A 25,391-nucleotide genomic window follows, 5' to 3' on the forward strand; every position below is an offset into this window, starting at 1 on the left:
CAACACATTCAAAACACTAAGATTTTTATACAGTAACCTCTTTTCCTTTTACTGTGCTCTTTCCTTCAAACAAATACACTGAACAAAAATACAAATGCAATATTCAACCATTTCTACGATTTTACTGAGTTACAGTTCATATAAGGATCTCAGTCAATTAAATTCATTAGGCCCTAATCTATGGATTCCACACTTTAAAAAAGGTTGGGGTGTGGATCAGAAAACCAGTCAGTATCTGGTGTGACCACCATTTGCCTCATGCAGCACGACACATCTCGTTCGCTTAGAGTTGATCAGGCTGTTGATTGTGGTCTGTGGAATGTTGTCCAACTCCTCTTCAATGACTGTGCGAAGTTGCTGGATATTGGCGGGAACTGGAACATGCTGTCGTACACGTTGATCCAGAGCATTCCAAACATGCTCAATGGGTGACATGTCTGGTGAGTATGCAGGTCATGGAAGAACTGGGACATTTTCAGCTTCCAGGAATTGTGTACAGATTTTTGCGACATGTAGCTATGCATTATCATGCTGAAACGTGAGGTAATGTCGGCAGATGAATGGCATGATATTGGGCCTCAGGATCTCATCACGGTATCTGTGTGCATTCAAATTTCCATTGATCAAATTAAATTGTGTTCGTTGTCTGAAGCTCATGCCTGCCCATACCATAACTCCACCACCACCATGCTCATCCACACAACGCTATATATGTTGTCTTCCATCTGCCCGGTACAGTTGGAACCCGGGATTCGTCTGTTTAGAGCACACTACTCCAGTGTGCCAGTGGCCATTGAAGATGAGCATTTGTCCACTGAAGCTGGGTACGACACCAAACTGCAGTAAGGTCAAGACCCTGGTGAGGATGACGAACACTCAGATGAGCTTCCCTGAGACGCTATCTGACAGTTATTGCAGAAATGATTCAGTTGTGCAAACCCACAGTTCCATCAGCTGTCCGGGTGGCTGGTCTAAGACGATCCCGCAGGTGAAGAAGCCGGATGTGAAGGTTTATTTTATTGATTTATTTCACCTTTATCTAACCAGGTAGGCTAGTTGAGAACAAGTTCTCATTTGCAACTGCGACCTGACCAAGATAAAGCAAAGCAGTTCGACACATACAACAAGCAGAGTTACACATGGAATAAACAAACATACAATCAATAATACCGTAGGAAAATCTATATACAGCATGTAAATAGGCCATGGTGGCAAAGTAATTACAATATAGCAATTAAACACTGGAATCGTAGGATGTGCAGAGGATGAATGTGCAAGTTGAGATACTGGGGTGCAAAGGAGCAAGATAAATAAATAAATACAGTATGGGGATGAGGTAGATTGGATGGGCTATTTACAGATAAGCTATGTACAGGTGCAGTGATCTGTGAGGTGCTCTGACAGCTGGTGCTTAAAGCTAGTGAGGAAGGTAATAGTCTCCAGCTTCAGAGATTTGTGCAGTTCGTTCCACTCATTGGCAGCAGAGAACTGGAAGGAGAGGCAGCCAAAGGAAGAAATGGCTTTGGGGGTGACCAGTGAGATATACCTGCTGGAGTGCGTGCTACGGGTGGGTGCTGCCATGGTGACCAGTGAGCTGAGATAAGGTGGGGCTTTACCTAGCAGAGACTCATAGATGACCTGGAGCCAGTGGGTTTGGCGACGAGTATGAAGCGAGGGCCAGCCCATGAGAGCATACAGGTCACAGTGGTGGGTAGTATATGGGGCTTTGGTGACACAATGGATGGCACTGTGATAGACTGCATCCAATTTGTTGAGTAGAGTGTTGGAGGCTATTTTGTAAATGACATTGCCGAAGTCGAGGATCGGTAGGGTGGTCAGTTTTACGAGGGTATGTTTGGCAGCATGAGTGAAGGATGCTTTGCTGCGAAATAGGAAGCAGATTCTAGATTTAATTTTGGATTGGAGATGTTTGATGTGAGTCTGAAAGTAGAGTTTACAGTCTAACCAGACACCTAGGTATTTGTAGTTGTCCACATATTCTAAGTTAGAACCGTCCAGAGTAGTGATGCTGGACGGGTGGGCAGGTGCATGCAGCGATCTGTTGAAGAGCATGCATTTAGTTTTACTTGCGTTTAAGGGCTGTTGGAGGCCACGGAATTAGAGTTGTAATGGCATTGAAGCTCATCTGGAGGTTCATTAACACAGTGTCTAACGAAAGGCCAGAGGTATACAGAATGGTGTTATCTGCGTAGAGGTTTATCAAAGAATCACCAGCAGCGAGAACGACATCGTTGTTGTATACAGAGAAGAGAGTCGGCCCGAGAATTGAACCCTGTGGCACTCCCATAGAGACTACCAGAGGTCCGGACAACAGGCCCTCCGATTTGACATACTGAACTCTATCGGAGAAGTAGTTGGTGAACCAAGCGAGGCACTCATTTGAGAAACCAAGGCTGTTGAGTCTGCTAATAAGAATGTTGTGATTGACAGAGTGGAAAGCCTTAGCCAGGTCGATGAATACGGCTGCACAGTAATGTCTCTTATCGATGGCGGTTATGATATCGTTTAGGACCTTGAGCGTGGCTGAGGTGCACCCATGACCAGCTCTGAAACCAGATTGCATAGAGGAGAAGGTACGGTGAGATTCAAAATGGCCGGTGATCTGCTTGTTAACTTGGCTTTCAAAGACCTCAGAAAGACAGGGTAGAATAGATATAGGTCTGTAGCAGTTTGGGTCTAGAGTGTCTCCCCCTTTGAAGAGGGGGATGATGGCGGCAGATTTCCAATCTATGGGAATCTCAGAAGATACAAAATACAGGTTGAACAGGCTAGTGAAAGGGGTTGCAACAATTTTGGCAGATCATTTTAGAAAGAGAGGGTCCAGATTGTCTATCCCGGCTGATTTGTAGAGGTACTAGGATGACGTGGTTACATGTGGTCTGCAGTTGTGAGTCAGGTTGGATGTACTGCCAAATTTTCTAAAGCAGAGAAATGAACATTACATTCTCTGGCAACAGCTCTGGTGAACATTCCTGCAGTCAGCATGCCAATTGCATTGTGTTGTGTGACAAAACTGCACATTTTAGAGTGGCTTTTTCTTGTCCCCAGCACAAGGTGCACCTGTGTAATGATCATGCTGATTAATCAACTTCTTCATATTCCACACTGATCAGGTGAATGGATTATCTTGGCAAATGAGAAATGCTCAGTAACAGGGATGTAAACAAATTTGTTCACCAAATTTGAGAGAAATAAGCTTTTTGTGAGTATGGAACATTTCTGGGATATTTTATTTCAGCTCATGAAACATGGGACCAACAATTAACATGTTGCGTTTATATTTTTGTTCAGTATACATGTCAAAACTAAACTAAGTCTCATAGGCTCTGTTCAAATGTCATTGACTAGCCTCCCTCCCTCTTTTCTCTTTCTTTCTTTCTTTCTTTTTCTTTCTTTCTTTCTTTCTTTCTTTCTTTCTTTCTTTCTTTCTTTCTTTCTTTCGTCCTTAATTGAAGTAGTCACTGGTTGGATCATTGACTACCTCATGGAAGAGAGAAAGGAAGAATGGATGCATTTTTTAAGAATTCTAAACTTTCAAGAGATAATCTAAAAAAGCCTCATGTCATTTCCATGACGACCACTGATCTGACAGGAGCTGATGGGTGGAAGTAACACGCCAGACACCTTTCCATGCCCTGTCCTTTCACCCATCAGTGCACATACAGAGCAGAAGAGAACACAAAGACAGGCGGCCATTTTGGAAATTGGAAAATGGGAACCCAATCATATTGTAAGGAACAGGGTCTCTTGTCCTTAAAGGAGATTCTGTGTCTCCCTGATAAATATTCATCAAAGGGATCCCCTTATCTTTTATTAATGCACAGCGGCTAGAGAGAATGTTTGGCAGGTGCAGAAACCATTAAGATAACGACTAAAAACATCAAATTAACTACATCACTAATTTTGAAAAATATTGCACTTTAAAAACCAACTCTAAACCAGAATGCTTTGGTTGACTTATATAGAACAAAACCTGCAGCGGAACAATGCTTTAAAAGACGCCTTCGATCACCGTCACCAACAGAACAGATCATCATTTCAATGATCTTTCATTGGAATAGTGCTTTTGATATGAGTCTCTGAGCTGGAAGGATGTCAGGCGTAGCCATAAGTCTGCATCTCAAATGGAACCCTATTCCTTATGTAGTGCACTACTTTTGACCAGAGCCCATAGTTCTAAATAGGGAATAGTGTGTCATTTAGGAAGCAACCATAGACAGACACCAGGGTATAACAGTACGGTAGGTAGGCAAGGCGAACAGAACAGAAAGCCCTTAGATCAGATGTAGCTCTGAGACATGGGTAAACACAGCTCCACACCGTGACAGATGGCTGCTCTGCCGTCTCTTTCATTCTCTCAAGCTACGACATCCGGAGAAGGAGAAGAGACAGGAAAACAAAAAACATTTTCACTTTGCCAAGCAAGCCAGACTGAGACTGCCTCTCTCTCCCCCTTTCTTTCTTTCTTTCTTTCTTTCTTTCTTTCTTTCTTTCTTTCTTTCTTTCTTTCTTTCTTTCTTTCTTTCTTTCTCTCTCTCTCTCTCTCCCCCTCCCTCTCCTTCCTCTCTCTCTCTGTCTCTCTCCCCTCCCCTCTCCCTTTCTCTCTCTCCTCCCCTCCTCTCTCCTCCCCTCTCTCTCCTCTCTCTCTCTCTCTCTCTCTCTCTCTCTCTCTCTATCTCTCTCTCTCTCTTTCTCTCTCTCTGTCATCTCGATTTGAATCTCTCTCTCTCTCTCTCTCTCTCTCTCTCTCTTTCTCTCTCTCTGTCATCTCGATTTGAATCTCTCTCTCTCTCTCTCTCTCTCTCTCTCTCTCTCTCTCTCTCTCTCTCTCTCTCTCTCTCTCTCTCTCTCTCTCTCTCCTCTCTCTCTCTCCCTCCCCTCTTTTTCCCCGTCGTCTCGATTTTAATCTCTCTCTCTCTCTCTCGCTCACTCACACACACACGCATATGCACACACCCCCCACACACACACAGTCAAGCCTCCTACTAAGTAGCAGTATGTCTACTGCTCTAGTCTCTAAGACAGTGAATAATAAAAACCTGCCTGTTTGTTTTCCTCTACTCCAGGTGATCCATTTGTGGTTTGATCACTTCTCCCTGGAGGCAACAGACCTGTGCACAGCAGACTACTTTACAATACAGGACAACCTGGGAGTCATCGGTAAGACACTGGAGACACTGGAGCCAGACTAATTAAGTGGATTAAGGCCAATACATCCAGGCAAAGGGTTTGGTAGGCCAACATTTATTACTGAAACCTGAGGGGGAGACATATGCGAAGGTTTGTGTGTTGGAGTGGGGGGTAGTGTGTTCTCAAATAGCTCACTATACAGGTCAGATATTGATCCACACAGGGTTTTGAGAGGTGGGGTACAGGTGTAGGGTAGGGGATCCATCCTTGGTATGTCTTAAGGTATGGTGGGGCACAAAGACATTTAATTCAAAGGAATGTAATTCCATTTCTGTCCTTTGAGCCTGTTGAAAACAAGTATCAGTATCTCCAGCACATCGTAGAGTCATATTCTGTTGTTTGATCTATCCTCAGATATTTTCTCCTTGACTTTATACAACTCAAACCACCAGGTTCTCCCCACTATCACTAGCTTTACCCATTTTATTACAAGCTCATTTACTTGAGCAAACATATTACATTTAAATATTGAATTTACTCCGCATATCATATTCTATTATGCCTGTAGGTGATGGTGTGTGCTCTTCAGACTGTTTCTGACAGGATGGGAGAATTAGACACCCAGCCAGAGGCTCTCTCTCTCTCTCTCTCTCTCTCTCTCTCCCTCCAACTGTCCATTCTCACCTCTTAGCTGACACGCTGGGATGTCTGGCACAGCAAAGGGAAGCTATGTGAAGTGTGAGGTGGAACTATTAAGGTGACTGTGCAAAAGCGTTGATGTTTAAACCTTGTGGTTAGGACTCGCTTTTTTTCCTGTACTTTTCTATACTTTCTGTATTTGTATAGTTAGAGATTGGTGGATGTAAATGTGAGGCCACGCCATCATTCTCAGCTGTGTTACACTTTCCACCGTGCCACACATTAACACATAGCCAAACTTCTGCTTTCACAAATAGATGCAGACACACACACGCACATACACACATAACTAACCCTGCAGTGTTGTCGCAACACTTCCTCTGCCCCTTGGCTGCAGCACGACACACCTCACACACTCACACACTCACTCTCTCTCTCTCTCTCTCTCTCTCTCTCTCTCTCTCTCTCTCTCTCTCTCTCCCTCTCTCTATTCTCTCTCTCTCTCTCTCTCTCTCAAGATTCTTTCTCTCATTCTCTCTCATTTCTATTGAAAATATCTCTCTGGACTGTCTCTCTCTTCTCTCTCTCTCTCTCTCCCTCTCACACACACAGTGTCCCCTATTCCCCAGACCCTCAACACACAGCCCCACAGGACCATCCACACTCCAAGGCTATAAAGGGATTGAGCTTTGATGTCAAACCCAAATTAGAGCGTCCACGGCGGACACAGCCTATAAGCCTGGCTGGCCTGCCTCTTCACTACTCCACTTTAAGTTACAGCCTTTACAGTTACAAGATTACAGACTTTCAGAGGGAGGTCACATTGATGTTTGACATTACGCGACTGTTTCTGTAACATAGCAACAAAAATGCATACATGCATTTATTGGAATGTATTGAAAATATCAATGGTATATAGATATACTGGACTGTACATGTAGGTCTAGACGTATGGCCAGTAGCTATTAATTTGACATAAAAGGTTCTATATGTACAGTAATCCACATATTGTTTTCTTCTTTCTCTTCTGTTCTGTTTGGCTCTGCAGGGAGGTTGTGTGGGCGCTCCAAACCCGGGTCGATAGTGTCATTAGGAAACTCTATGTTGTTGTTCTTTGACACCAATGACAGAAATACAGACAAGGGATTCAAAGCGAAGTACCAAGCTGTGACACCAGAGAGTACTTTAGGTACAATAACACCATTATCAACAGTGATCATAGATATGAACATTCAGAACTTTTCAGGAGAGAGAGAGAGAGAGAGAGAGAGAGAGAGAGAGAGAGAGAGAGAGAGAGAGAGAGAGAGAGAGAGAGAGAGAGAGAGAGAGAGAGACAGAGAGAGAGACAGAGACAGAGACAGAGAGAGAGAGAGAGAGAGAGACAGAGAGAGAGAGAGAGAGAGAGAGAGAGAGAGAGAGAGAGAGAAAGAGAGAAGAGAGGGAGAGAGAGAGAGAGAGAGAGAGAGAGAGAGAGAGAGAGAGAGAGAGAGAGAGAGAGAGAGAGAGAGAGAGAGAGAGAGAGAGAGAGAGAGAGAGAGGATACATAGAAGGAGTACAGAGACAGAGAGAAAGTGATGGATGGTCAGCTGAAGTCCTTTCCATCTCCACACTCCCTGCTTCCAGAAATAGCCGGGGCTGGTGGCGCTCTCCAAGGTGACCGCGGTGATCTACTGACCCCTGGGTTCCCAGCACAGAACTATGAGAACGGGGCTCTCTACCAAGTACACACACACACACTCTCTCACACTACTAGCGGCTTCCACAAGGACATGCCATCCATGGTACCTGACACAATCTGCCATACACATGGCAGAATCTTTCTACTAAGTGGTGTATTATCCACAACACGTTGTTTATATGGCCCCAGTCTTTCTGTGAGGTACTTTACAATCAATAGCGCCTTTCTCTCTGTCTGAGGAAGTGAATAATAATAACATGGTCCGTCATGTCGTGTGCTGTATGGAGCTTAACTACATCAATAACAATCAGTGGGGAAACGGACTCCTATATTTTGGGGTGTTTACAAATGAGGTGCCCCTTTAGTAAATCCATGGTCACTAGGCACCGTCTGAACACAGGGGGATGTTGACCATGCTTGATGTTCTGGATAGTGGATGGAGATTGGGGAGCAACTCGCGTCGTGTTTGGTTCGGAGCACGGCTGAGCGCTTTGACGTCAGCTTTTGCTTGGTTTGGATCATTAGATCATTTGGCTGCGTCACAAATGGCACCCTATAGCCCTTTATAGTGCACTACAGGTCCCATAGGCCTCTGGTTAAAAGTAGTGCACTATGTAGGGGAAAGGTTGCCAATTGGGACTCATGCTTTGTCCTGTTGTTTGGCTGTGTATTATCTGGCTTGCTCATGTTGCTTTCTGTCTCCTTCTTGGCTTGGATGTTAAGGCGGATGGGCTCCTGTCCAAACCGTCACAGCCCAGGAGATATTGGATGATTTTTATTCATGACTCGTGTCAATATGCAGCGCATGCAGCCGTCTGCAACCTGGGCACCCTCCAGGCAGAAAGAGAGAGAAAGAGATGGATGGGAACATTGAGGAGAAATTATGCATAAAGCAATGTAGATAGAAATGAAATGTAGAGAAAGGACACCCTTGCCCGTTTCCTGCTGACGAGTGACTGTGTCTATTCTAGAGATGTCACTTCTATCAGTAATGTTTTTCTTAAGGTTGTGCCTTACTTAGAAAGCCCCTGCCTTGGAATATGAATACGTTCAATTGTGTGCCAAAAACCCCACCCCCACCAGAATCTACTAGAAGGAATATCAGACTCATGTTGGTGCATGTGGTTGTATAATGTATAATCAATGTATAATCTTTGATCATTGATTTCATCTTTGTAATTGATTGAATGTTTGATGAAGTCATGGAAATATAATGGATGTTTGTGTTTAAATTAAATGGATGTGTTTGTGTATGAAATGAATGCTCATGGTCAAACAAAATGGATATCTTCGTGTATAAAATGGATGTTTGTGGTCAAACGAAATGGATGTGTTTGTGTTTGAAATGGATGTTTGTGGTAAAAACTAAATGGATTTGTTTGTGTAAGAAATGTGTGGTGAAATGAAGTAATATGTGCATGTGGTCCACAGTGGAGGATCACTGTACCAGAGGGAGAGAAGATCAGACTGACGTTCTCCTCCTTCGACCTGGTCCCTGAGGCCTGTAGAGATTACGTAGATGTCTACGATGGCTCCGCCATGTTGGGTATGACATCACTCTGTGTTATGCTAACTCTGGTATACGGCAGATACTTATAGTACAGACATACTTAGGCCTACACACCTGTTGCACAATATGTGTAGGCCAACACTCAAAATGTACTTATTCACTAGTCTCATAATATGTCAAAATACCCTAATTATACCCCTCCCTCATAATATGGGTACACTCAAATATTCATTTTCTAAAATAGGCTGCTTTGGTCATGGATTTTCAATTATGAGAACAGAGAGACTGTGACAACGAGTTTAACCTCTTCAATCCTCCAAACCCACAATCAATATATTCTTAAGTCTCACAATTTGAGCAACTTTACTAATGAACTAGTTTTAGGAGGTATTGTATGGTAATCGACATGCAACAGGAGCACTTGGCAGTTGAAACAGGCTGTGGGGAGTGAAATCAACTAGTTTTAGGAGATATTGCATGGTAATCGACATGCAACAGGAGCAGTTGAAACAGGCTGTGGGGAGTGAAATCAACTAGTTTTAGGAGGTATTGTATGGTAATCGACATGCAACAGGAGCACTTGGCAGTTGAAACAGGCTGTGGGGAGTGAAATCAACTAGTTTTAGGAGGTATTGTATGGTAATCGACATGCAACAGGAGCAGTTGAAACAGGCTGTGGGGAGTGAAATCAACTAGTTTTAGGAGGTATTGTAATATGGTAACAGGCGAAATCAAGTAGTTTTAGGAGGTATTGTATGGTAATGCAACAGGAGCAGTTGAAACAGGCTGTGGGGAGTGAAATCAACTAGTTTCAACTAGTTTTAGGAGGTATTGTATGGTAATCGACATGCAACAGGAGCAGTTGAAACAGGCTGAAATCAACTAGGGAGTGAAATCAACTAGTTTTAGGCTGAGGTGAAATTGTTTTATGGTATTGTATGGTAATGACATGCAACAGGAGCAGTTGAAACAGGCTGTGGGGAGTGAAATCAACTAGTTTTAGGAGGTATTGTATGGTAATCGACATGCAACAGGAGCAGTTGAAACAGGCTGTTGGGAGTGAAATCAACTAGTTTTAGGAGGTATTGCATGGTAATCGACATGCAACAGGAGCAGTTGAAACAGGCTGTGGGGAGTGAAATCAACTAGTTTTAGGAGGTATTGCATGGTAATCGACATGCAACAGGAGCAGTTGAAACAGGCTGTGGGGAGTGAAATCAACTAGTTTTAGGAGGTATTGTATGGTAATCGACATGCAACAGGAGCAGTTGAAACAGGCTGTGGGGAGTGAAATCAACTAGTTTTAGGAGGTATTGTATGGTAATCGACATGCAACAGGAGCAGTTGAAACAGGCTGTGGGGAGTGAAATCAACTAGTTTTAGGAGGTATTGCATGGTAATCGACATGCAACAGGAGCAGTTGAAACAGGCTGTGGGGAGTGAAATCAACTATGCACACAGCAACACTCAAATTCACTTCAGGCTGCATGAATAAGATATGATGTCCATTAAAGGTTTTGGGTAGGAAGATGGAAAAATAGAGAGAGGTTCCCAAATTAGACTGGCATGTAAATGTAATCTCTACAAACAGAAGTTATGCAAAATAGCTGTATTTATAGTTATTATTAAGCTTACTATGTATGCGGAGACCTGTATAATACTTGTGTGAATTAATCAAATAATAATTGGCGTCACTGTTTGGTCAATTCAAGTGGTGCATAAGGCCTGCCCAGGTTTTACATCAGTGTACCACAAATTGGAGTTTGGGTTATTATAACTAACTGTGTAGTTTGATTAGTGGCCTAATCGAACTCTTCAGGGGTTTCTGAACAGTGAAATGTTGTTTTCTCACAGGTCGATTCTGTGGTAGTAAGAATCCAGGCCGCGTGGATTCCAGTGGCAACACGATAGTGGTGCGTTTCAAAAGCGATGCCACTTTCACCTCCAAGGGTTTCAGTGCCACATTCACCAAGACCGGCCTCATCCCGACCACGGTCAAGCCTACCACCATGATGCCCACAACACTAGCTATAACTGGTGAGTACACTACGGGGAAAACCATAGAATAACATAGGATTCTATATCTATGAGTGTACCCATAGACAATATATCAGTTCTATATCTATGAGTGTACCCATAGACAATATATCAGTTCTATATCTATGAGTGTACCCATAGACAATATATCAGTTCTATATCTATGAGTGTACCCATAGACAATATATCTAGATAATATATCAGTTCTATATCTATGAGTGTACCCATAGATAATATATCAGTTCTATATCTATGAGTGTACCCATAGACAATATATCAGTTATATATCTATGAGTGGATCAGTCAGATTGCCGCGTTCAGAGGTTATATGCCCCTTCTAGGAATTAGCCTGTATTTCTAGTTGTGATTTTCATATAGACCGAGTACTTGGTATGCCACAGTTACAGCCGTATTGACTTTCTGCAGGTAGCCCTCCTTCCTCCTCCTCTTGACTCCAGTTGAAATATGGGAGCTCTCTCCGTGGTATAATTGATTGGAATTCAGTGGCTTGCAGCAGCAACACTATCGATGTTGTTAAACCTTCCTCACCAGAACATTTCTGTCAAAACTCGCCTCTTTTTCTAGTTTTTCATTCATTTAAATGATATGGAAGGATTGATTTCCTCAGCGAGATAAATTGATAAACTATGTCCACATTACACACAGCAGGCATACATAGCAGGCATAATTTTGCCTCTAGCAACTTCCATACTCTAACTGTGCATCCCAAATGACAACCTATTCCCTATATAGTGCACTACTTTTGACCAGAGCCCTATCAAAAGTAGTGCACTACTGTATATAGTGAATAGGGTGCCATTTGCGACGCAGTTGAACAGATGTAAATTGTTGTCTATGTTGTGAAGATCAGTTTAAACCAGCTGATTGATGAGCAGTGTTTGTTGGTAAATAATCACCAGTGTGATATGCTGGCATAATGGTTATCGCTGCCTTTCTCCTAACATAGACACAATGATAAGAGGCTGACGGGCAGCTTAAAGGACAATTCCACCACCAAACTATCTTTTGGTATTTGTTTCATTAGTCTATTGTTGACATAGTGCCAAAACGTTTTGCTTGTCAGCTATCAAGTTTTCAAGATATGTAACTTTCAAAGTACAGAAAATATCCCATCATATGGTGCAAAATGCATCATACGGGGATGATTTCTGTATTTTGAAAGTTACATATCTTGAAAACTTGATTGCTGACAAGCAAAACATATTGGGACTATGTCAACAATGGACTAATTAAACAAACACCCAAAATATATTTTTGGGTGGAGTTGTCCTTTAAATAAAAATGAATGCGGCCAAAACAATAGGGTGGGTGTGTCATTTTTGTGTGTGTGCGTGCTCGAGGGAGTCTCCCATAACCCTAAGCTTTGTCCATTCATCACTAACCCAAGCTTCATGTTCTCTGCTACAGACTCAGGCTGCGGTGGTGTCGGAACGCTGTTTGGCCGTAAAGGGGAGATCCATTCTATGGGATTCCCAGATGCGTATCCCGGGAATCTTCACTGCTCCTGGAACATCACAGCTCCGGAAGGCTTCCTGGTCAAACTGCACGTCACAAACATGTCCGTCACGGGAGAGGCGGGCCAGTGTGGCGAAGACAAGCTTGTAGTTTCTGACAACCTCCAGGCGCTTGGTAAGTTACAGCCTGTCCACCCAACCTGGGTCCCCTGTTAATGTGTTATTATGGAGATCCAAAATGGCTCCAAATGGTGTCATAGAGGACAGACACCTCTGGTTGTTTGTTGTTGTTGTTTGGTAAACTCAGATGGACCGTCCAAATTGCTCGTCGGTCTTTATGAACGCCCCAAAATGGCACCCAGTGTATTCTCTGACAGCCATTAGTCCATTGATAAGACAAGCCACCCACAATACCCACCTACAGTATCTGTAGCCAAACGCCAAAATGGCTACCAGCCCCTAGTTTCTTGTTAGTAAGATGTGCCTGCCCATCCAAACTATGCCAAACCCCCAAATGGCGGCAGTGGGGGCCAGGCGATAACCTATGGACCCACTCCCCCTCGTATTTCCCAAACAAGCTGTTTGTCAAATGAGGGACACACACACATACACACAACAAACAAATCAAGTAGCAAGAGACAGCAGATAAGCATATGCTGAGCAGAATGGGGACTCCTGGACAGAGCACCAAGCACCAAGCTAGGCTAGTATGCTGAGTGTGCCAGTGCCTGTCTCCTGTCCTCAGGGCAGTAAAGCTGTTGATTAGGATCTCTCCCCAGAGAAGGAGCGAGGCTAGGGAACTGTAAATGTGACCTCCTTGTTATTCACATCAGAAAGCTGGAGTCTGATAGAGATAAAACTAACAGAACACTCTGTAGCAGAAGTAGAGTGGAGACAATTGCACCTGCGGTGTGTGTGTGTGTGTGTGTGTGTGTGTGTGTGTGTGTGTGTGTGTGTGTGTGTGTGTGTGTGTGTGTGTGTGTGTGTGTGTGTGTGTGTGTGTGTGTGTGTGTGTGTGTGTGTGTGTGTGTGTGTGTGTGTGTGTGTGTGTGTTAAGTTGAGAGACAATGGGGGCAGAAAGAAAGGAAACAGCTTTGTTTCTGCGTTAAAGAAGACATATCCCTTGGAAGACGCTGAAGCCATAACACCATCCAAAGAACACTATTTAGTGCTCTGGGGTGAAGTTTCCCCTAGGTACAGATCTAGGATCAGCTTTCCCTCCCCCAATCCTAACCTTAAGCATTAGTGAGGAAATGTTTTAACTGACCCACGATTCACATGGGTCAACTTCTCCCTACACCCTATTCAGTGTGGTATTCAAGCTGATGTCAAAACATTTAGGATGACAGATATTTTGCTCTCCTTCCGTGTGTGTGCATGTGCGCTGATCTCCTTCATTTAATAAATCTATAGTTACTGTCAGAACAGGGTAGTGGAGGGCATGGTTGGCCCCTGACTGCACACATTAAACCTAACAAGTACAGGAGCAAAACACCAGGCTGCCACACAGACAAAGGGCAATAGAAATACAGACTCCTCCATTGTACGCGCTTCAGTTAGTGCTTGTCATTTCAAAACTCTGATCTCCTTCATTTAATAAATCTATAGTTACTGAGGTAGTGTAGGGAGTAGTAAATGTTGAAAGGGGAGGAGTATGTTTTCTGAGATGTTGTACCCGTAGACCTTTAGGTGACGTTAAACAATTTGATTGATGTGTCTTATTTTTCAAGGTTATATTTACATTATGACTAACATGTTCTTTATCGATGAGAAGACCGTGCCTCATCAGAAATCTGTCTGTTCTCTGTAATGTCTATTGAATGTCTAATGATTCCATATCTTTGCTAGACCAACATTGGTATGCATGGAAATTAACATTTGTGTATTTGAAATTCTGGTTACTACTCTTATGTTTCTATATTAGTAATAGGTCTCTCTCCCTCTCCTCCAATCCAATACTCCTAATTTCCGTTCCTTCTCCATCCCAGGCACACACTGTGGCTACGTCCTTCCCCCTGTGGTGGTCAGTGCCAATAACAAGATGTCCCTGAGCTTCCTGTCCGACTCACGTCTCTCTGACCGAGGCTTCTCCGCCAAGTGGGAGGCCGTGTATCCTGAGGACATTGCCGGTAATAATCCCAGCTTTCTCCGCTTACACACACACACACACACACACACACACACACATTCACACAAACGCATGCACACGAACGTGCTCACACATGCACATGCACGTGCAAATGTGCACACATGTGAATCTGTACGCACACACACAAACACAGACACACACACACACACACACCTGAGGCACCTTATATCGCTGAGGCAGCTCCACTACTAATAATGACCGGCCATAAAGTGAACTTGAGATTCCCAGGGCGTATTTATGACAGGAGCAACGTCATAGAACGAGACGTATGAGTGGTAAGTACTGAGAAAGCACAGGTCAGGGTACACTGGTCAAACGAGGGAAAATGATTTGATCATGATTATAATTGATCTATCAGAGGGCTTGACATTTCAGTTGGGAAAGGGGTGAGGTGGTCTGAAGGAGGAGTTGTTTTTTGTTAAGTCATTCATTCTGATGTGGTAGCTTTAATGTTTTCAACTGCCGTTTTACCTTGCCGTTTTCTGCCGTTATACTACAGTTTTTTTTGAGTAGTTCAGACATTTCAGTTTATGGATGTCAACACCCAAGGTTTTGGGCGTCAACACCCACATTTAAAGAGATATCAATATGTATGTAAAGTGGATGTATTAAACGTTTATTTCTGTTCCAAACTCCACGGACCCGCTCCATCTGAGTAAACACACATACACTCCATCTTTAAATAAACAGGGAGAGCCAGATACCAGGGCTGATCGACCAGCACGGACCCACTCCATCTGAGTAAACACACATACACTCCATCTTTAAACAAACAGGGAGAGCCAGATACCAGGGCTGATCGACCAGCACGGACCCACTCCATCTGAGTAAACACACATACACTCCATCTTTAAACAAACAGGGAGAGCCAGATACCAGGGCTGATCGACCAGCACGGACCCACTCCATCTGAGTAAACACACATACACTCCATCTTTAAATAAACAGGGAGAGCCAGATACCAGGGCTGATCGACCAGCACGGACCCGCTCCATCTGAGTAAACACACATACACTCCATCTTTAAATAAACAGGGAGAGCCAGATACCAGGGCTGATCGACCAGCTACATTAGGGTGTATTGCATAGGCTTGCACTGGCTGTTTATCACTGTGACACACTGTGCTTACTGCTGAGTAAATTCTACTCTGCTCTCTGGCTAATGTTGAGGAGGCTGCAGCTCATCTACTCTAATCTGTTTATATCCCGTCTGCCCACTATCATCATTCAGACACACACCCACACAAGGACGCATTTGCATGCACTTACACACACACACACACACACACACACTGACCCATGAATGGGCAAACGCACACACACACACACACACACACACACACCTTCATTCCACACACAGGGATGCACACATGAGTTAAAAGGGGTTATTAAGTCTCAGAACTGGCACTATGAACACACACACACACACACACCCACCACACAAGGACACACTTCCAAATGCTTGGATAACATGGTGGCACGACATCTATAACACACAGAGTACACTGACCCATGAATGGGCAAGTTACAGAGTAGTACACACACACACATGCATACAGTATGTACACACACTAACCCCCACCTTCATTCCACAGCGATCCAGGGATGCGGAGGGGCCTCCCATGAGTTAAAAGGGGTTATTAAGTCTCAGAACTGGCCTATGAACTACAAGGTAGCCAGCGAGTGCATGTGGAGTGTGGAGGTGCCCAAAGGGAAGAACATAACTCTGACGTTCACCCACTTCGACGTGGAAGCCAAGGACATTTTCACTTCCAAATGCTTGGATAACATGGTGGCGTACGACATCTATAATGACGGAGCTGAGAGTACAAAACACAGTGAGTACAACTATGGTGATTTTAAACATTTGATTGAATAGTGCTGCAGCTATTTTACCATCAGCACATTGTTACCCAATTTTATGAAAGGTTATTTATAAATAAAATGATAAGTTACAGAGTAGTAGTAGTAGTAGCACTAGTAGTAGTAATAGTGGTAGTAGTAGTAGTAACAGCACTAGTAGCAGTAGTAGTAGTAGTAGCACTAGTAGCACTAGTAGCACTAGTAGTAGTGGTAGTAGTAGTAATAGCAGCACTAGTAGCAGTAGTAGTAGAAGCAGTAGTAGTAGTAGTACAGATGTTGAATCTTAATTTGAGCCAGATTGCTATAGCAGGAAAGTAATCCTTCAGCAACAGGAAATGAGAATAATTATGTGGATTATAGTGAATGTATTTTTTGTAGGGGTTAATATATTTTCCGTATGGGAAAATGAAATCACTAGTAGCAGCACTAGTAGCAGCAGTAGTAGTAGTAGCAGCAGTAGTAGTAGTAGCAGTAGTAGCACTAGTAGAAGCAGCACTATTAGCACTAGTAGTAGCACTAGAAACAGCACTAGTAGCAGCAGTAGTAGTAGCACTAGAAACAGCACTAGTAGCAGCAGTAGTAGTAGCAGTAGTGGTAGCACCATTAGTAGAAGTAGCAGTAGTAGTAGTACTATTAGTAGTAGTAGAAGTAGCAGTAGCAGTAGAAGCATCTGGTGTTGTTGTTTTTACTTACCAGGTCCATGGTGTGGTGACCAACTCCCAGCCACCATCACAACTAAGGGCAACAAGTTGGTGATGGTACCTAACCCTTACCCAGCCTGTTCCCACTGAGGCCCCTATACAGCCCAAACCTTAGGACAACATCACTGTAGGTAGGTACCTAACCCTTACCCAGCCTGTTCCCACTGAGGCCCCTATACAGCCCAAACCTTAGGACAACATCACTGTAAGTACAGTGCCTTGCGAAAGTATTCGGCCCCCTTGAACTTTGCGACCTTTTGCCACATTTCAGGCTTCAAACATAAAGATATAAAACTGTATTTTTTTATGAAGAATCAACAACAAGTGGGACACAATCATGAAGTGGAACGACATTTATTGGATATTTCAAACTTTTTAAACATATCAAAAACTGAAAAATTGGGCGTGCAAAATTATTCAGCCCCCTTAAGTTAATACTTTGTAGCACCACCTTTTGCTGCGATTGCAGCTGTAAGTCGCTTGGGGTATGTCTCTATCAGTTTTGCACATCGAGAGACTGAACATTTTTCCCATTCCTCCTTGCAAAACAGCTCGAGCTCAGTGAGGTTGGATGGAGAGCATTTGTGAATAGCAGTTTTCAGTTCTTTCCACAGATTCTCGATTGGATTCAGGTCTGGACTTTGACTTGGCCATTCTAACACCTGGATATGTTTAGTTTTGAACCATTCCATTGTAGATTTAGCTTTATGTTTTGGATCATTGTCTTGTTGGAAGACAAATCTCCGTCCCAGTCTCAGGTCTTTTGCAGACTCCATCAGGTTTTCTTCCAGAATGGTCCTGTATTTGGCTCCATCCATCTTCCCATCAATTTTAACCATCTTCCCTGTCCCTGCTGAAGAAAAGCAGGCCCAAACCATGATGCTGCCACCACCATGTTTGAAAGTGTGGATGATGTGTTAAGGGTGATTAGCTGTGTTGCTTTTACGCCAAACATAACATTTTGCATTGTTGCCAAAAAGTGGCAAACTTTAAACGACACTTTTTGTGGATATCTTTAAGAAATGGCTTTCTTCTTGCCACTCTTCCATAAAGGCCAGATTTGTGCAATATACGACTGATTGTTGTCCTATGGACAGAGTCTCCCACCTCAGCTGTAGATCTCTGCAGTTCATCCAGAGTGATCATGGGCCTCTTGGTTGCATCTCTGATCAGTCTTCTCCTTGTATGAGCTGAAAGTTTAGAGGGACGGCCAGGTCTTGATAGATTTGCAGTGGTCTGATACTCCTTCCATTTCAATATTATCGCTTGCACAGTGCTCCTTGGGATGTTTAAAGCTTGGGAAATCTTTATGTATCCAAATCCGGCTTTAAACTTCTTCACAACAGTATCTCGGACCTGCCTGGTGTGTTCCTTGTTCTTCATGATGCTCTCTGCGCTTTTAACGGACCTCTGAGACTATCACAGTGCAGGTGCATTTATACGGAGACTTGATTACACACAGGTGGATTGTATTTATCATCATTAGTCATTTAGGTCAACATTGGATCATTCAGAGATCCTCACTGAACCTGGAGAGAGTTTGCTGCACTGAAAGTAAAGGGGCTGAATAATTTTGCACACCCAATTTTTCAGTTTTTGATTTGTTAAAAAAGTTTGAAATAATAAATGTCGTTCCACTTCATGATTGTGTCCCACTTGTTGTTGATTCTTCACAAAAATATACAGTTTTATATCTTTATGTTTGAAGCCTGAAATGTGGCAAAAGGTCGCAAAGTTCAAGGGGGCCGAATACTTTCGCAAGGCACTGTATTCAGATCCCTTTGCGTTTTCAGCATGTTGCTACGTTACAGCCCTATTCTAAAATTGATTGATTAAATGTATTTTTTTAAATCCTCAGCAATCTATACACAATACCCCATAATAACAAAGTGAAAACAGGTTTTGAGAATTTTTGCAAATGTATAAAATATAGAAATAAACCCTTTGCTATGAGACAAGAAATTGAGCTCAGGTGCATCATGTTTCCATTGATCATCCTTGAGATGTTTCTACAACTTGATTTGGAGTTCACCTGTGGTAAAATCAATTGATTGGACATGATTTGGAAAGGCACACACCTGTCTATATATGATCCCACAGTTGACAGTGCATGTCAGAGCAAAAACTAAACCATGAGGTCAAAGGAATTGTCTGTAGAGCTCCGATACAGGTTTGTGTCGAGGCTCAGCTCTGGGGAAGGGTACTAAAACATTTCTGCAGCTTTGAAGTTCCCTAAGAACACAGTGGCCTCATCATTCTTAAATGGATGAAGTTTGGAACCAAATCAAATCAAATGTATTTATATAGCCCTTCGCACATCAGCTGATATCTCAATGTGCTGTACAGAAACCCAGCCTAAAACCCCAAACAGCAAGCAATGCAGATGTTGAAGCACGTTGGCTAGGAAAAACTCCCTAGAAAGGCCAAAACCTAGGAAGAAACCTAGAGAGGAACCAGGCTATGAGGGGTGGCCAGTCCTCTTCTGGCTGTGCCGGGTGGAGATTATAACAGAACATGGCCAAGATGTTCAAATGTTCATAAATGACCAACATGGTCAAATAATAGGTCTGGGACAGGTAGCACGTCCGGTGAACAGGTCAGGATTCCATAGCCGCAGGCAGAACAGTTGAAACTGGAGCAGCAGCACGGCCAGGTGGACTGGGGACAGCAAGGAGTCATCATACCAGGTAGTCCTGAGGCATGGTCCTAGGGCTCAGGTCCTCAGAGAGAGAGAGAAAGAAAGAGAGAATTAGAGAGAGCATACTTAAATTCACACAGGACACCGGATAAGACAGGAGAAGTACTCCAGATATAACAAACCCTATAACAAGACCCTAGCCCCCCGACACATAAACTACTGCAGCATAAATACTGGAGGCTGAGCCAGGACAGGGCCAAACAGGAAGGATATAACCCCACCCACTTCCGTACAGGCTTGGGAGAGACGAAGGTTGAAAGTCATGCGTCCTCCGATACACAACCCAACCAAGCCGCACTGCTTCTTAACACAGCGCCATCCAACCCGGAAGCCAGCCGCACCAATGTGTCGGAGGAAACACTGTGCATCTGGCAACCTTGGTTAGCGCGCACTATGCCCGGCCCGCCACAGGAGTCGCTGGTGCGCAATGAGACAAGGATATCCCTACCGGCTAACCCCTCCCTAACCCAGGCGACGCTAGGCCAATTGTGCGTCACCCCACAGACCTCCCTGTCGCGGCCGGTTACGACAGAGCCTGGGCACGAACCCAGAGTCTCTGGTGGCAGAGCTGGCTTCTGCAGTACAGTGCCCTTAACCACTGCACCACCCGGGAGGCCCTGTAACCCCACCCACTTTGTCGAAGCACAGCCCCCACACCACTAGAGTGATATCTTCAATCACCAACTTACCATCCTGAGACAAGGCCGAGTATAGCCCACAAAGATCTCCGCCACGGCACAACCCAAGGAGGGGCACCAACCCAGACAGGAAGATCACATCAGTGACTCAACCCACTCAAGTGACGCACCCCTCCTAGGGACGGCTTGAAAGAGCACCAGTAAGCCAGTGACTCAGTCCCTGTAATAGGGTTAGAGGCAGAGAATCCCAGTCAGCAAGGGTGGTTCGTTGCTCCAGAGCCTTTCCCTTCACCTTCACACTCCTGGGCCAGACTACACTCAATCATATGACCCACAGAAGAGATGAGTCTTCAGTAAAGACTTAAAGGTTGAGACCGAGTCTGCGTCTCTCACATGGGTAGGCAGACCATTCCATAAAAATGGAGCTCTATAGGAGAAAGCTCTGCCTCCAGCTGTTTGCTTAGAAATTCTAGGGACAATTAGGAGGCCTGCGTCTTGTGACCGTAGCGTACGTGTAGGTATGTACGGCAGGACCAAATCAGAGAGATAGGTAGGAGCAAGCCCATGTAATGCTTTGTTGGTTAGCAGTAAAACCTTGAAATCAGCCCTTGCCTTGACATGAAGCCAGTGTAGGGAGGCTAGCACTGGAGTAATATGATCGTATGTTTTGGTTCTAGTCAGGATTCTAGCAGCCGTATTTAGCACTAACTGAAGTTAATTTAGTGCTTTATCTGGGTAGCTGGAAAGTATGTAACGACGTTAGTCTGTTGTAAGAAGAGAGTCAGACCGAAATGCAGCGTGTAGGTTACTCATGACTTTAATGAATGAAAACGGTGCATGAAATAACTGAAATACGAAAACAACAAACGAAACGTGAAACAAACACCCACAAAATACAAAGCGAAAGTCAGACTGTCTAAATACGGTTCTCAATCAGAGACAACGACAAGCACCTGACTCTGATTGAGAATCGCCTCAGGCAGCCAAGCCTAACTAGACACACCCCTAATCAGCCGCAATCCCAAATAATACAAACCCCAATACGAATACAACATATAAACCCATGTCACACCCTGGCCTACCCAAACATATAACAAAAACACAAAATACAATGACCAAGGCGTGACAAAGTAGAGCATTGCAGTAGTCTAACCTAGAAGTAACAAAAGCATGGATACATTTTTCTGCATCATTTTTGGACAGAAAGTTTCTGATTTTTGCAATGTTACGTAGATGGAAAAAAGCTGTCCTTGAAACAGTCTTGATATGTTCGGCAAAAGAGAGATCAGGGTCCAGAGTAACGCCGAGGTCCTTCACAGTTTTATTTGAGACGACTGTGCAACCATTAAGATTAATTGTCAGGTTCAACAGAAGATCTCTTTGTTTCTTGGGACCTAGAACAAGCATCTCTGTTTTGTCCGAGTTTAAAAGTAGAACGTTTGCAGCCATCCACTTCCTTATGTCTGAAACACAGGCTTCGAGCGAGGGCAATTTTGGGGCTTCACCATGTTTCATTGAAATGTACAGCTGTGTGTCATCCGCATAGCAGTGAAAGTTAACATTATGTTTTTGAATGACATACCCAAGAGGTAAAATATATAGTGAAAACAAGTGGTCCAAAAATGGAACCTTGAGGAACACCAAAATTTACAGTTGATTTGTCAGAGGACAAACCATTCACAGAGACAAACTGATATCTTTCCGACAGATAAGATCTAAACCAGGCCAGAACTTGTCCGTGTAGACCAATTTGGGTTTCCAATCTCTCCAAAAGAATGTGGTGATCGATGGCATCAAAAGCAGCACTAAGGTCTAGGAGCACGAGGACAGATGCAGAGCCTCAGTCTGATGCCATTATAAAGTACTAAAACACTTGAGTGTCTCTCTTGATCCTAGGTCCTGGCAGAGTTGTGCAGACTCAGGACAACTGAGCTTTGAAGGAATACGCAGATTTAAAGAGCAGTCCGTAATTTGCTTTCTAATAATCATGATCTTTTCCTCAAAGAAGTTCATGAATTTATTACTGCTGAAGTGAAAGCCATCCTCACTTCGGGAATACTGCTTTTTAGTTAGCTTTGCGACAGTATCAAAAATACATTTTGGATTATTCTTATTTTCCTCAATTAAGTTGGAAAAATAGGATGATCGAGCAGCAGTAAGGGGATCTTCAATGTTGCACGGTATTGTCTTTCCAAGCTAGATGGAAGACTTCCAGTTTGGTGTGGCGCCATTTCTGTTCAAATGTTCTGGAAGCTTGCTTCAGAGCTTGGGTATTTTCTTTATACCAGGGAGCTAGTTTCTTATAAGAAATGTTTTTAGTTTTTAGGGGTGCAACTGCATCTAGGGTATTGCGCAAGGTTAAATTGAGTTCCTTAGTTAGGTGGTTAACTGATTTTTGTCCTCTAGGAAGACTCTTCCTAGAACTGGCCGCCCGGCCAAACTGAGCAATCGAGGGAGAAGGGCCTTGGTCAGGGGGGTGACCGAGAAGCCGACTATCATTCTGACTGAGCTACAGAGTTCCTTTGTGGAGATGAGAGAAACTTCCAGAAGGGCAACAATCTCTGCAGATGGAAACCACTCCTCAGTAAAAGGTACATGACAGCCCACTTGGAGTTTACCAAAAGTGACCTAAAGACTCTCAGACCATGAGAAACAAGATTCTCTGGTCTGATGAAACCAAGATTGAACTCTTTGGCCTGAATGCCAAACGTCACGTCTAGAGGAAATCTGGCACCATCCTTACGGTGAAGCATGGTGGTGGCAGCATCATGCTGTGGGGATGTTTTTTTAGCGGCAGGGACTGGGAGACTAGTCAGGATTTAGGGAAAGATTAATGGATCAAATTACAGAGAGATCCTTGATGAAAACCTGCGTGAGAGCGCTCAGGACCTCAGACTGGGGTGAACGTTCACCCTCCAACAGGACAACGACCCTAAGGCCATGTAACGCCCCCCCAAAAGCCCTTCAGGTGGCCAGTCTGTAGAGTACAGTAGAATCCTGGGTGTATTTGCCCAGATGTGTAGTGCCCAGATGTGTAGTGCCCAGATGTGTAGTGCCCAGATGTGTAGTGCCCAGATGTGTAGTAAAACTAGATTATTTGGTGGAGCTGTAAACACCATGGTACGTTCCAAATGACCCTATTCTCTATAGTGCATTGATTTTGACCAGAGCCCAGTAGGGTTCCAGTCAAAATTAGTATACTATTATCTGTATAAGGAATAGGGTGCCATTTTAGGATGCAGACAGTGTAGTATGAAGTGCCCTTAGTGCAGCAGTTGCCCTCTGGTTGTCTCTTACCCTTTGCCCCATTCTTTACCCTTTGATGGGCCCCAGGTGGCCGGGCCCCTGCCAAGCCAATTGCTGAAATCGAGTTTTACAGATGGACTGTGCATCGTGCTGCCTCGGGGGGGGGGGGGGGGGTTCTTCTCGGGCACAGCTGAGAGGAGAGGAAAGGAATAGGAGAGGAGAGGGGAGGAGATGACTATGGGAAAAATTCTTACTGCTATCAAAACAATAACCCTTTAGTCTTATCGCTGATGTCAGATAAGATAACAACTGTTCTGTCCTTTACTCTAGAATGGCCAACCACATGTGGCAAACCCGCCATTCCCCCCACCATCCACCCCCGCATAGTCAATGGAGAGCCAGCCAACCCCCACTCCTGGCCCTGGCAGGTGTCCATGCAGGTGAGACACTGTCTGTCTAAACTCTATTTAGGGTCATTTAGATCCATCAAACACTGTTATTCTAGAATCAAATCCAAAATGGCTGCCTGGTTGCTAACATGTCTTAGGCATATACCCAGAACCAAGTCACGTGATTATGCATCAGGGAACATCACAAATGTGTCAACTTTTTTTACAACAACAAGTGAATTCATATACACAACATCTCATCTCTCAAGGGCAATATCACCAATAGGTTTTGAATGAGATTCCCTGTTATCATGATGCAGCTACACTCGTCACAGGGACAAGACTTCTTTCAGTTGGGACATGTTTGTTAATTGACATCATCATTACATGGGTCGGATTACACACACACCCTGAGACTGCGCGTGCACACACACACACACACACACACACACACACACACACACACACACACACACACACACACACACACACACACACACACACACACACACACACACACACACACACACACACACACACACACACACACACACACACACACACAGGCACACACAGGCACACACACACACTGCTAATAAAACTTAATGAGAAGGGTCCCTTCAACACAACCCCATCATTATTTAAAACAACTTTGATCATATCAGAGGCATCGTCGTACACTATGCTTGTTTGTGCGTGTGAGTGGTTGTGTGTTTGCGCACTGTCTGTCCCACAGATTTGGCCTTTAGAAGACAAATAGGCACGACTGGCTCACAATTGAAGGAATAGTTCAAACAAATGACTTTGGTTTCCTTGCCCTGTGAGCAGTCTAGGGACACGGACCATAGCATGGATTGCTATCGTAACTTGTCCGTAGACTGCTTACAGGCTAAGGAAACCAACATCTCATTGAATAATTTGGGTGATCTATCACTTTAAAAACTGCTGTTTTATTTTACCCAGGTTTGGCCTAGCAGTCAGGAGACGCCCAAGTTCTTCCACACCTGCGGAGGAACTCTCATCCATAAGAACTGGGTTATGACAGCTGCCCATTGCTTCATACGGTGAATGAACTACAGGTTGAGTCCCAAATGGCACCCTATTTAGGGCACTACTTTTGACCAGGACCTATAGGGAGTAGGGTGCCATTTGAGACGCATAGGCCCTGGTCAAAAGTAGTGAAATATATAGGGAAACGGGTGCCATTTGGGACGTAGA

At 44.0% G+C, this 25,391-nt stretch overlaps 1 protein-coding gene across 1 annotated transcript in view; it reads left to right on the top strand.

Annotated features, from left to right (window-relative positions):
* The window catches only part of zgc:154142 (uncharacterized protein LOC555481 homolog), a 54,282-nt gene that overhangs the window by 20,756 nt on the left and 8,135 nt on the right, over positions 1 to 25,391 (top strand). The window contains 12 exon segments of the mRNA XM_046327552.1: positions 5,088 to 5,181; positions 6,839 to 6,979; positions 7,414 to 7,511; positions 8,900 to 9,014; positions 10,833 to 11,015; positions 12,444 to 12,665; positions 14,479 to 14,619; positions 16,234 to 16,476; positions 17,350 to 17,407; positions 22,945 to 23,129; positions 24,115 to 24,224; positions 25,137 to 25,237. Of these exon segments, the coding sequence (XP_046183508.1) occupies positions 5,088 to 5,181; positions 6,839 to 6,979; positions 7,414 to 7,511; positions 8,900 to 9,014; positions 10,833 to 11,015; positions 12,444 to 12,665; positions 14,479 to 14,619; positions 16,234 to 16,476; positions 17,350 to 17,407; positions 22,945 to 23,129; positions 24,115 to 24,224; positions 25,137 to 25,237 (1,691 nt within the window).

The sequence above is a fragment of the Oncorhynchus gorbuscha genome, linkage group LG24 (genome assembly GCF_021184085.1).
Source record: "Oncorhynchus gorbuscha isolate QuinsamMale2020 ecotype Even-year linkage group LG24, OgorEven_v1.0, whole genome shotgun sequence".
Lineage (NCBI taxonomy): Eukaryota > Metazoa > Chordata > Actinopteri > Salmoniformes > Salmonidae > Oncorhynchus > Oncorhynchus gorbuscha.